Source organism: Gymnodraco acuticeps, unplaced genomic scaffold (genome assembly GCF_902827175.1).
Source record: "Gymnodraco acuticeps unplaced genomic scaffold, fGymAcu1.1, whole genome shotgun sequence".
In the NCBI taxonomy this organism is placed as follows: Eukaryota; Metazoa; Chordata; class Actinopteri; order Perciformes; family Bathydraconidae; genus Gymnodraco; species Gymnodraco acuticeps.
In genome coordinates, this window is record NW_022992111.1 from 197,303 (window position 1) to 210,869 (window position 13,567).

At 37.6% G+C, this 13,567-nt stretch overlaps 1 protein-coding gene across 1 annotated transcript; it reads right to left on the reverse strand.

Moving 5' to 3' along the window:
* Nucleotides 1-10,884: 10,884 nt before the first annotated feature.
* Nucleotides 10,885-12,669, reverse strand: helt (helt bHLH transcription factor). The gene is made up of 4 exons (XM_034203113.1): nucleotides 12,571-12,669; nucleotides 11,905-12,009; nucleotides 11,641-11,737; nucleotides 10,885-11,404 (listed from the first exon to the last, which is right to left on the reverse strand). The coding sequence occupies exons 1-4, from the start codon at nucleotides 12,595-12,597 to the stop codon at nucleotides 10,929-10,931; spliced, it is 705 nt and encodes a 234-aa protein (XP_034059004.1). The 5' UTR covers nucleotides 12,598-12,669; the 3' UTR covers nucleotides 10,885-10,928.
* Nucleotides 12,670-13,567: the final 898 nt, after the last annotated feature.

The following is a 13,567-nucleotide window of genomic DNA, read 5'->3' on the forward strand; positions in this document are numbered from 1 at the left end:
TATGAAGTTATTACCCTCTCCAATAATAATCCAATGCAGAGGCAATAATGTAATATAATACATTATGTTATATATATATATTTATATATAAGTTACAACCGGCCCTTTGAGTGCAGCCATAATGCTGATGTGGCCCGCGATTAAATTAAGTTTGACACCCCTGCCTTACATGATTAATTTTACATTTGGCCAAACATAAACATTCTTAATTTCATGAGAGATACATGAGACCATTGATGCCACTGTAATGCCTGTCCATTATAGATAATAATAATAATACTAATAAACTGTATTTATATAGCACCTTTCATGCTTGACGCTGCCCAAAGTGCTTTACAGAATATGACAGAAAATGACAATAACAAGAAAAGGTAGGTATAGGTATAAACAGAAAGAGTCATATCACTGAACCATAAAACAATAAAACATAAACAGTGATAATACTAAACAAATTACAATTGCTCCAAATTATAAGCCAAATTAAAAAGATAGGTCTTTAATTTACTTTTCCAATTGAGATTGCTGATCAAATGGGATTTCCCCAGTTTTATTGTAATGTACTCTAGGTACTTCTAAAACTATTATAAATACAGCCATCAGGTGGTTAGCTTAGCTTAGCATAAAAGAGTAAGCAAAAGCTCCTGAGAAGATGAAACTGTATGTAACATAATAACACAAAAAATATCACCTTGTGCAAATTAGTATGTTTTTGTTTTTCAAAAAATACCTACTTCATCGTAATTGTGATTGTTGGCTATAATCACTTATGTTATGCTCCTCTTAAGCCCCACGGACCCGAGCTCGGGTCCGAAAATGCTATATATGTAGCAACAGTGCTATATCTGAAGTGTCATTCATGAAACTATTAATATTCCATACCCATCTGACCGGAGGAAACTTGGCTAACTGACGATACGAAAGAAAAATGTTTTTCGAAAAATAAGTGTCACAAGAAGCCTCTAAATGAGCCCATGGCAAAAACGGGCAATTTCTATTTCTGCTCATAACTCACAAAAACGATCATTTATAATTCATACTTTCTGCACAAACAACACATATTCTGAAAGCTGAGATTTCACAGATTCCATACACCCCATCACTACAGGCACAACATTAACCGAGCTAGCAGCCAGAACATAGCAAGTAAACAATATCAGTTTTCAAATCCATGACAATAATTAGGTTTTACCTTGGCTGTTTTGTGATCAAAAATTGTGTTCAAAGGAATAAAAACGCTGCTCAAGGTTAATCCAATGTCTCTTGTCACTTTAAAAGTATTACTGATAATCAATCCTTTCATTCACGGCAGAAGAGTAGGTCCAACGATTAACAGTCCGTGGCTACAGCTCGCTTCAGCTGCGGGAGATGCAGTTTACGCATAGCTCCCCCTCCGCAGGCGTAATGTATTTACGTATTTGCCACTCGATTCGATTGGTTCTAACGATTCAAAAAAGGTGTCAATCACCCAAATCGACCAATAGGTTCCAGAGATAGGATCTTGCGTGAGTATAAGTAAAAAGGCAGTATAGCTGGTTTATGCACACGCCCACTCATTTTACGCAGCATTGCATTGCATAGCATAGCATAGCATAGCATAGCATGTCCCGCGGCGACAGGAGAGCAGAAAACGGCAGATCGATCAGCAGGATTTGTTTTCTTTGTCTTCATTGTAACAATGGCAGCCAGAAAGAAGACTTTTTTGTCCGTCGAGGAGGCATTGGACATCGTATTTCAGGACTCTCCGTCGGAAGATAGTGATCTCGTCACGCATAAAGGGGACAGTAATGAATCTGATTATGAACCTCCGTCACCGGAAAGGTATGTAATCTCTCTGTTTGTATCTATTACTTATTTATTTGGTGTAAGAGTATTCATCTGTTTTTATCTTTTTGTTATTTATTTGGTGTAAGAGTGTATTCATCTATAGTAATTTCACACACGTGACAATAACAGGACGGCATCCATCTTGTGATATAATGTTCTTTCACACACTCAACAACAAACAAAGAAGATGGATGCCGTTTCTTGTTCTTGTTGTTGAAATAAACAAGACATATACATGTGAATTTAACACGGTATTACATTACATTTAGCTGACGCTTTTATCCAAAGCGACTTACAATTATTACTTATATACACACATGCATATAAAATATAAATATATGACAGACGGAATATTATTAAATATTGAAAAGATTATATGAACCCTGTCTTACATAATTTACACAGTAGGCCTATACATTTTGAGTGATATAATGTTATTTCACACACTCAAAATTGATGTTCTGTTGTTGTAGAGAAATTATTTCTGATTTCAGTTACATTTTTGAAAGTACAAGCCAGAGAATTAATCTATTTGTTTTTTCCACATTTGTTTTCACAGTGAGGAAGGCGATGATGATATGGCTTCTGGATGCCCGAGTATTATGGGGAAGATGCCACCAAGGTCAGGAGGTACTGCAGGAGGTGCTCTGACTAGGGTTGCATTCCAATAGTCCATTTAGCTTAGGAACCTTCCTAACGGAGTGAAATGACCCGGAAGTACGTCACTGGCCAACCCAGTCTCATGGCATTTCGTGTTCACAACACGATTTGTAATCTATTGATTCGTGTTCACCAACACGATTTGCCCCTTTTTTTCGTGTTGCACAGCACGATTTTAAAAGCAATGTATTTCTACTGCCTGCAGCACGTATTTTTCTCCGGTCGGGTCGAGGAAGACCGGAAGCTGTGTGGTACATAAAAACATGTTCTTACTCAATATCAAGCCACAGTTATTGCTTTTATTTGAAATCGTATAATTTCGGACTTTTGTTGCCGTCTGTGAGGAAAATAAATGGAGCTCAGAGCCTCAGGATACTGAAATCTGTATTTTTTAAATCTTTTTTTCCTTCTAATTTGTTATTCTTTTCAAAATAACACACTGTTATTTATTTACCAATAACACACAATTATCCTTGCTTTTATTTATTGGTTTAATTCCATAATCTCAGGCTTTTTTGGCGTCCGTCAGGAACTGAATTTCAAAATAAAAATAACCGGAAACAGACGTAGGCATTTCGAGCGATTACCCAAGATCCTCAGCTATGGTTTTAAGCTCGCTTATTGGATGTTTTAGCCGCAATGCATGCTGGGATTTGGTGTTTATATGATATGAAATCCGGAAAACATTTTAAAAGAATAAAATAATACTTAATTCCGAGCGCTCTTGCTTTTCTCTTTGAAAGTCATCACATAACGGCATTGTAATACACGGTTCGGCTGCATTGTATATTACAGATCTGCCGTAGTTCTTTATTTATAGAGCCCTGATGAGAAGACCTTTGGAAAAACTGAGAAAATGCCGCCGAAACTGAATACTTGACGTGGATCATAAATATATTCAACAATTAAACAACATCTTCAATTTCTCTTCACACAATACGTCTCCTTGCAGTATCAACACTAATTCGGCTGACTTTTACATTTGATCTAATTCACAGATAGGTTATATTTACACCATAACGGTGCACAGCTGATATAAAAGGACTGTAGTTTTTAAAGATATTACTGATTTTCTTTGAATGTAAGAATGTAAATACTGAGTCTGAAATAGTATAGCAATATGCTGTAAAATTATGTGAAAGCATGTATAAAACTACACATCTTCTGATGTTGTACGAAAACACAAGTGTCCTACACTAATAATACAAAGTTATTATGGCTGTGTGTACCTTGTGTGCACCTCCTAGTGGTTAAAGCACGTTATTGAATTATTGTGTTTTATTTGATTAAAAAAATATTAAGAGTACATACTTTCATCGGGGGAAAGTATACATATAGAATATAAAAAATCAAGAAGATACTATAAGTGATCTCTACAATAAAACAGTTTAGTGCAGAATGTACAAAGATATTAATAGGAGGAGGTGCAAAACAGAAAAACGAATTATACTTTATTTAAACATTAAATAACAGATTAAGGTCTTCTTTTAAATAAGAAAAAAACTTTGGGGGTATCTATCTACAGATAAATATTAAGCCTGACAAAGTACTTAACGTCTAATATATTGCTTTCCTGCAATGTTAACTATGTTGAAGCACTTATTTTAACTGATATTATACATATGAATTATACTCTTATGTATGTAGATAGAATAAGAAATGTGCAGAATATGACAGTTTAATGGTGGAGGTACACACATATTGATAGATGTCTTGTAATGCACTGTTGAGGAACCTGTGACCCAAGTGTTTCATTCATTGCATAACTACACCGTAGTTGTGTATATGATATGTCAATAAACCTTTGAAAATCTTGAAAGGGATGTGCAAAATAGCCATAATATACAGTCTTTAATTAACTATTAGTAGAGAATAACGAGTAATGAATATACTTTATTACTCGTTTCCATTCATGTCAATTGCAGATACATGTTTAGTCTTCTCAAGCACCAACTATCAAATATCTCTCCTGATTGTTGGCACTTGACAATCACCTTACCTGAATTTTACTCAGGTGTAACTAAAGTCTGATTTAAGGGTTGTTTATATTTCACATAATTAATCAGAATCTGCAAAGTAACTCAAATAAATGCAGTGGAGTAAAAATACCAGGTTAACCTCTGAATTGTAGTGGAGTAGAATTACAAAGTAACAATGAGCTGTCATGTGGGTATTAATGCTGCACATTATGGACACAAGCGATTTTCACCCATTTATTAATTATATGTTTTACATTTGATAACACCAATGTGTTTAATAGTCTTGCAACTTCTAATTGTGGGAAAAACGAAAACGTTCAGTAGAGACGTCCCATAGAACATTTTTGCGAAACACAATAGCCAGCATGTGTAGTTCTGGGGGGGCGTTCGATTCCAGTTTTGGATAGTCTGGCGTGGTTTCGTTCCATTTCACACAGCTGTTTGACGCTCTGCGTAACCTTACGGGGACTGTAGTCCTAAACGATAGCTGGGGATTATGGGTAGTGTAGTGTCTTCGGCCATCCTAAACTCAGAAATGTTGACAATCGCAATGATGCTCGAAATGTCCCTTATAGGCCTACGTCTGTTTCCGGTTATTTGTATTTTTAAATTCAGTTCCTGACGGACGCCAAAAAAGCCCGATATTATGGAATTAAACCAATAAATAAAAGCAAGGATAATTGTGTGTTATTGGTGAGTAAATAACAGTGTGTTATTTTGAAAAGAATAACGAATTAGAAGGAAATAAATATTTAAAAATACAGATTTCCGTATTCTGAGGCTCTGAGCCCCATTTATTTTCCTCACAGACGGCAACAAAAGTCCGAAATGATACGATTTAAAATAAAAGCAATAATTGTGGCTTGATATTGAGTAAGAACATGTTTTTATGAACCACACAGCTTCCGGTCTCCCACGACCCGACCGGAGAAAAATACGTGCTGCAGGCAGTAGAAATACATTGCTTTTAAAATCGTGCTGTGCAACACGAAAAAAAGGGGCAAATCGTGTTGGTGAACACGAATCAATAGATTAAAAATCGTGTTGGTGAACACGAAATGCCGTGAGACTGGGTTGCACTGGCAGCCATGATAAGTGCCGTTCCAATTCTCCAAATGAAAGGAAAGGAGGTTTCAAACTTCCTTTATAACCTCCTTTAGCTTAGGAACCACTGGACCTCCCTAACCGAAAGGAGAGGAGAAAATGATGCCCCACAATGCATTGCAGCCGCAGCATTTGCCATCACAACAGTCGCCCGTTCACGGAAACAACCGATTATGACCGAGAAATTATATCATGAAAGTTACGGTGCTTATTAAGCATTTTAAAACGTATGTGGTAAGTTGCCAAAGTGCTTTTTCTGAACGTTCATCAGTATTATAATCAAAAAGAGAAATATGAACGTTAGTTTTTACTGAAATGATCAAATAAAGTCAACATCTCACAGTCTTTACTGAGCTGTGTGGAGTTTGTTCAACTTTTAAAAGATGTTTGAATGGTGATATACACAGTGATAGATGTTAAGGACTAACGTTTATAATAAATACATTTATGATTTTAAGATATTTTCATCAATCATACAATCATACGTATTGGGATCATTTGTATTAATGTGGACCGGAGGGAGAGGGTGACGAGCATAAGTTTCACTTTCCTTTTTTATTTCAATTCCAACTTTGGTCATGAAGAATATGTTTCTCTGTTGTCCACGTTCATAAAGCATAAAACAACAGCATCAGAGCACGGTGCAGAGTCTCTAGATGAGTTTACAGTAGTCCCTTGTTCTTATTAAACATCCATGTTGTAGTCCGCTGTATAGAAAACTGTAGTTTCCATAGTTTCCCACAGCAGCAGACGCACATTCATGACGTCCGCTGGTGCATCATAAACACGTCGGATAGTGAAAGTGCATTCGGATTCTCTAAAGTACCGCGGTCTCATCTCCTAAGTCCTTTTGAATTCTCCTATCCACTATCCCTTAACCCCGTGACGTTTCACTCAGAGGTCAAGGAATAGGAGATAGGGTTAGAATTTAGGAGCTGATTTTTGGATTATCGGAACGCAACCTAGGTCTCACTAAAAAATCTATTAGGAAGCTGCAGCTGATTCAGAACGCCGCTGCTCGAGTCCTCACTAACACTAAGAAAGTGGATCACATCACTCCTGTTCTGAAGTCTTTACACTGGCTTCCTGTGTGTCAAAGAATAGATTTCAAAATACTGCTGCTGGTTTATAAAGCTTTGAATGGTTTAGGCCCAAAATACATTTCTGATCTACTGCTAAATTATGAACCATCCAGATCTCTCAGGTCTTCAGGGACTGGTCAGCTTTCTGTCCCCAGAGTCAGAACTAAACATGGAGAAGCAGCGTTCAGTTATTATGCTCCAAATATCTGGAACAAACTCCCAGAAACCTGCAGGTCCGCTGCAACTCTGACTACTTTTAAATCCAGGCTGAAGACTTTTCTTTTTGTCGCTGATTTTAATTGAACTATTCATATCTTAGCCTGCACTGTAACTTTTATCCAGGTATTTTTTCTTTTAATGTTTATTTTATTATCTTTTCTTTTTAATGACTGATTTTAAATGCCATTTTCTTAATGTCTTTCATTTTTTGTAAAGCACTTTGAATTGCCTTGTGTTGAAAAATGCTATATAAATAAACTTGCCTTGCCTCTGAAGCTGGCAACAGAAGGGTGAAGACACCTGTGTACTGCAGGAAGTGTCAGGTCCCTCTGTGCTTCACTACCAAAAAGAACTGTTACAGGGCATGGCATGACTTACTGGAGTAATACTGTAACATTCAGGGTTTGTATAAAGTTTTTTTTTTTTTACCCAAAAAATGCTTGTTGTATAGTGTGTTGCTAATTTTTTTTAAATAAATCTGCTCCAGTTGGAGTCAAATGTTTCCTAATTTTTATTGTGCAAGTAACATGCATCTCATGCAAAGAGGGAACTTCACACACACCACCCACACACACTTAATTTGTTTTACAATAATTATTATTATTTTTTTTATGGAATGAATACCTATAGTGATAATTAAATGTTATAGAATGATTTTTACAGTCTGGTACCTGAAAAAGGTTAAATGGCACTGATGGAACCAAATGTACCCAAATGTGCCCAAAGCTTAGTCCGCTTGGACTTTTTTTGCTAAATCTCTCTAAAAGGGTAAATTCTCACTTGTTTTGCCTCAATCTTGATACAGAGTACTTATTATATGTTATACTTTGGATTCCTAAAGCTTTGAGGCTACTAACCCATCATTCAAGGGTGGTTTTCACTATAAGTAATGGGTTTTATTTGGGCAGAGACAAGAATTTACACTTTTTGACTATGTTCCATCTGGATTTACTCTGACACTGAAACATCTTTATTGATTCTGACACTTCTACATCCAACTCACAGATGTGACCTTGCTTTGATGAAAGAAATTATTCATATAACCCTTTTAGAAGTTAAGTTATAGTCCTTTGTTTTGGGCATGTCATTTTCGAGCCTGAAACCTGAAAAACAGGCTTGGGGCTTAAGAGGTTAAGTGCAAGCAAAGGATATCTTGGTTTGGTCTTCGGCTGCAGGCTTTAGACTCTGTGGTGTGATGAGGTTTATTCAACGTTACAAAGTGAAGCGTCAGAAGCGATGTGGTTCCTTGACAAAAAAACGACACTTTTTTTAGTTTTGTTCTCGTAAAAGTGGCACTTTGATTATAGAGGATGTTTTGCGGCATTATCCTAATCATTGTAACATTTTTATTTCTTTTAACTTTTGATTTTTATTACAGATTCTGTCACATTAATGTAGTGCATTAAAAAGTACAATACTTGTGTAATTTAGTGCATAAAATGGAAATGGAAATACTAGAGTAAAAATGCATGCATCTTAAAATTATTATTGAGTAAATACACTTAGTTACGTTCTACCATTGTCTCTTGCTCCATACAATACAATATAACTTACAACAACATTTACTTTAACCTTATTAACCTTTACATTTAGATGAGCTATTCAGAACCTTTAAGTGTTTCAGTAAGCACAAGAACCGAAGAAAAGATAACTTCTACTGTTTTTAAACTTTATAAAACAAGAAGACTTGAAACATTATGAAAATCTACCATATATTAATAATAGGTACTGAAAGGTTTTGAGTTTTAATGAACAAATCATTACAAATATTTCTATACACTGAACATAGTTGGCAGGCAGTTTTAGATGTATTGTGTCTGCAGATAGAAGTGCAGCTTTAAATAAATCAAACAAAAACATTTTTATTGTAAAAGATAAAATAAGAAAATGTAGCTGATTTTGCTTTGGTTCACCAATAAGAATTCATTTAGTTTTATAAGAAAACATCGTTGTCCCTCTTTCACACGGTGATGAACTTGTGTTTTTTCTCATAACTCTCCAGACTTCACGCTCATCAAAGTTAAAGTTAGACTGGGAGTGTGAATTGCATTTCCTTTGACATTTCAGTGATGAATAATTTTCCAAAGGAGCGGATTGTTAATGTTCACCATGTGATATTAATGCGAAAGACAAACATTCTCAAAGTGAAGCCTTACCACAGCGGCTCAGTTTACATGACAATACATGTGCTTTAGAGTCTTTATTTATTATTATTCATGTGATGTGCTGCAGCTAAATCTTCTCATCTGGCTGAACATGAGTCTTTTTCCCCTGTTCAGAGTCAGGATTTAAACCAATATTGGAGCTGCAGGGATCCGAGTATTCCCTGAAAGGCTTTTCTCTTTTATCGCATTGTCACTTTTCCATCTGCGTGGACACTTGTCTTTCATTTCTTTCATTTGCTCTCTTGTTGCTTGTCTTTTTGGTCAGGGGCTGGTTAATGTGGGTTTATCCAACCATCCAGGCGATTAATGTGGGCTAATCCATGCATCTGTACCCATCCACACAGAGACGATTCCTCCACCCATCATATCTGTCCATACGTGACAACATGAGGACACCTACTGCACACCTTGCATGTTGTCTTATAGTAAGGTAAGGTATTATCACTTAAGTTGACACAAGATACATGTATGTGTAATGATTGATTTAGTTGCTTCTGAAAGAAAGGAGGAAAAGGTGTTTTCTTGAACTCCTCTCATAGAGAAACTTGGATTTCATGGTGTTGATGATTTTTCTTCGCAATCACTCAAGGATAAACCACAAGAGACGTAGAGATTGTTCCCTTTTCAGATACACAACAATGGGGCTGCTTGGTTAAAAAAAAAACACCCTGATCCCTTTTTTAACTTCTCCAACACTATACAACTTACTTAAAGAACGACAGAAGGAGCCTGGAAGCAGTTTAATGCATTCATTGAGACTTTGTGGTCTCACACAAGCTTGGCAAAAACAACTCCCTTTTGATCAGAGTAATTTCTTATTCAGTTGGAGGCAAAGTGCCCTTTCTATCAGTGACTATATGGCTTCCCTTTAGAGAGTAAGAGAACATTTTAAAGGATTATGATCCCACAGATCTCACAGATTGCTCTCTAGATTACATTTTTTAATGAAGGAACTGGTAAGTTTACAAACAAGCAACTTTTAATATCCGTATATCTGTCATCCCTCTTTAAAAATTGGCAACCTAATTTTCCTAAAATAGATGAAAATAAAACTTGGCTAATGTTCAGAAACGTTTATCTTGTTTCGACAATTTCTTCTTTGTCGCTTTCTCTCAAAACCATGAATTCAACTTTTTATAAAACAAGATGGATAGTAACTTAGTTTTCTTTATTGGGAAACCATTACCTTATTTTCCCTTGTGAGGTCCAAAACAGTTTTTGTATTCAATCATATTTTTGAATGTCAATAAGGGGGAGTGTTGGGTGACTCAATGGTTTTGTTAACTGCAAGTTTGTTTAAGTCAGGAGCGGGTGGCCCAGTGGGAATCAGGCTCATGTCTGCCCCCTGGAAACCTGCTGTGACACCCATTAAACCCACAGATCAGCCATTAAACAGGTCTGTGGACCAGACTCAGGAAACTATAGTGTTAGTCTGAAGCAAATAGTGTGGCTTTTGATCAAGCTTGAGCCCAGCCTGCCTTGATTCACTTTAACATTTAAAATTACTCCACATTTTTTTAATGTATAGTAAACCTCTGTTTGAGCATCTGTAACATTAGTTTGTTTTCTGTATATTTCCATTCATCAGTAAATACATACATATATCTGATGATTAAACATTTGAGATAATTTAAACAAGTTGCACTTATATTATATAATGTTCTCACTCTCTCATCTGTATTGCTTTTCTATGCACTTTTACTACAAGAAAACAACCGGACTGTTAGTTATCATGCTCAGGATTTAGGCACTTAGAGCGACACATAACCACTCAAACTGAGTGTAAATGATGACATAAATAAGTTGAGTTTTAGTATGAAATATTTATTCACAACATGTACAGAATCCATTTCCATCATTCACAAATATATAAATAAAAACAATAGCAAAACTTTTTACATGGCGTGTTGCGCACTGTGCAAACTAAACGTATTTGCGTGCGTGTGGCCGATGAAGTTGAAATAGTGGTGATCGAGTCCCTGCACCGGTGACAAGTATCCACCGTGCTGCTGTGTGTGCGCAGAGAGCGGCACTGTTGGGTACGAAATGGCCGGGCTGCGGGTCGAGCTGTGCCAGGAGAAGTGTCCCGGGGGGCTCTGCTGGTACACGGAGTCGGACGGGCTGAGGCTCTGGTGCTCCGGGGAGGAGTGCAGCTGGCTCAGGAAGTCGCACGGTTCAGGCATCGAGGCTACAGAGCCGAATATAGGCTCGGTGATCACACGAGATTTAGACTGTAAGAAGGCGAGGATCCGTGCGTACTTGATGTCTTTTGTTTCAGCCCTGTCCTCTGTGGTCAGGTAGTGCACCAGGTTCTTCATACACTCGTGGTATCCATAGTGGAAGTAGTTTGCAAACTCAGCCAGCAATTCACCTGGAATGAATCAGAGCGAGACAGCGATTACAACCCAGAAGATAGTCTGTGTGCGTAAAGCTGGACTTTCAACAATGTTTTACGAATATAAGTTAGATTAAACAGAAAATAATTAACTACACAAATAAGTTAGAGTTATATCTAATCAGCATTGTACAAATGTTCACACAGTCGCTTAACAGAAATGTGAGGTTGGGGTGCGTAAAGTGCCGGAGCTCCGTGAAAAGTGTCCTCACCTTTTTCTCTCCCACGGGGGAAATCTGCTGAGTGGAGCGCTCGGAGGTACTGAACTGTCATTTCCAAGATTTCAGCTTTCTCCAGTTTTCCAGAGTTCTACCAAAAGTACAAACAAATTAAAGATTAGACGATGTTTTAAATCAAAAATGACATGCCCAGATTCTTCGTTGAACATAATACATATGCTCTTGCTAAAGTATCAATGTTGCAAAAATATATAAAATAACCCTTAAAAAACATATATATTAGACATTTGACAGTACCTGTTTTGCTAGTGCCATTGGTACAGTTTTCCCCAGTTCGTTAAGGCAGCGGTTAATGCGGTCCCGTCTGCGTTTCTCAATGACTTTGTGAGAGATGGGAGTTTTCTGTAAAAAAAAAACAGGGAGAGAGACAACATGAGCATTCAAAGATAATATAAAACCTAACATTTACAGCTCATTCCTACCAAAAATATGAACAAATTAAGCATTGAAGAAGATATGACTTAAGGTTGAGATATACACTATAACTCCCTCAGTGTTGCGCGCCGCGCGCTTTGCTGCTCCAGCGCGCGCAAAGGACATCTGCGCTCCAAGAAGTTTCTTTATACCTATAACGTCCTATAGGAACTGTTTGAAAACTCTTCTAGCAAACAAATCAAAGTAAAATTATTTGTAACCCAAATAATGACGCTATGATTCCCTGATATCCAGTATCTATCTGATTAGTCAGTTTTGCGCGCGTAGTTATCCTGTAATGTGTGCCACAGAGGTTGTTGGCGATATTTTCCCTCCACTAGCATCAAAAATACTCCAAGTTGTACTTGAACAATTTTTGATATAATTGTAAAAATAAAAAATTCCATAAAATGACCCAAAAGTGTTAAAAGTGCTGCCTCTCCAAAGTAGTTCAGTCCTCATAAAGCAGTGCGCACAAGGAGCGCGTACCTTTCTGTCTTTCATTTTAGATGCCATCGACGAAAGTCCAACCAACTTGTTAAAAATCAGTGCAGCTGGACGTTGGAGAGATGTGTTGCTCTGGATGAGATGAAGCAGACTGAGGTTCGAGGGGAATGATGGTCCTTATAAAGGGATCATCCAAGGGACTCTGGCATTCATGGTGTAAATTATTCCATGGGATTAGAGCCATGCATTTGGTAAATGTGTGCATTTAGGATCAGTTAAAGAAATAGTTAAAATCTAAAGCCATGGGCTAGCAGGGGGGCAAACCTGCTTTGTTAATCCACGTGGCTGTTCAAAAGACACGTGATTACTTTTGGAATATTATTTGCATAGTAACAACCCAGGCGGGAAATAAGAAGTGAGCGTTGGGATCGCCTGATCCGGCGGGGCGCACTGTGCGCACTGAAAACAAAGCCGGCGAAAAAAGAACCCCTCTTTCTTCCAACTCGCGTTTCTCACACGATCGCCTGTTTACAAATCCCAGCAAGCGATCTTAACTCTCATCCAAGCCCGGTCCGAGTTTTAAGGCCTGTCCAGTGTCATTAGAGTAATTAAGTAAGCCTTTAATAGGCTGTTCCGCCAAGTTCAGGGGAGATCTTTTGGAGACGGAGTCCCCCCGTTTGTTCTCGGCGTTTCTCACACGACTTGGTGACACGTCCATCTTTTATGAGAGATGGCAAGCTTTTTGTTTACATTCTTTATTTTGTTGGACTCCTCGGCAGGTGTGTGATTAGCCCTGGCACACGAGCGTCGTCTGCGTCAGGGCCAGCGTCTCCAGCAGCCTCTGGCACACGAGGGTTACCCACCACTGGAGACTCTTTGGAGAGGCTCAATTTGTATCCTATTATCCTATAAGAAAATGTCTATTCAGTCGAATGAATAGTTTCATTGGCCTAAATTTTAATAATGCTGTGAAAGAAAGGGAGAAATAAAGAAGAATGCAGCTGGTGTGAACGCGCATTATGCCCCGTCACCTGCAAGA

Excerpts from the sequence above, each read along its gene's own strand:
- helt (XM_034203113.1), bottom strand. The coding sequence starts at position 12,597 with ATGGCATCTAAAATGAAAGACAGAAAG. Across the intron at positions 11,738-11,904 it reads CAATGGCACTAGCAAAACAG|AACTCTGGAAAACTGGAGAA; the intron begins GTACTGTCAAAT and ends TACTTTTGGTAG. Across the intron at positions 11,405-11,640 it reads CCCCCGTGGGAGAGAAAAAG|GTGAATTGCTGGCTGAGTTT; the intron begins GTGAGGACACTT and ends GATTCATTCCAG.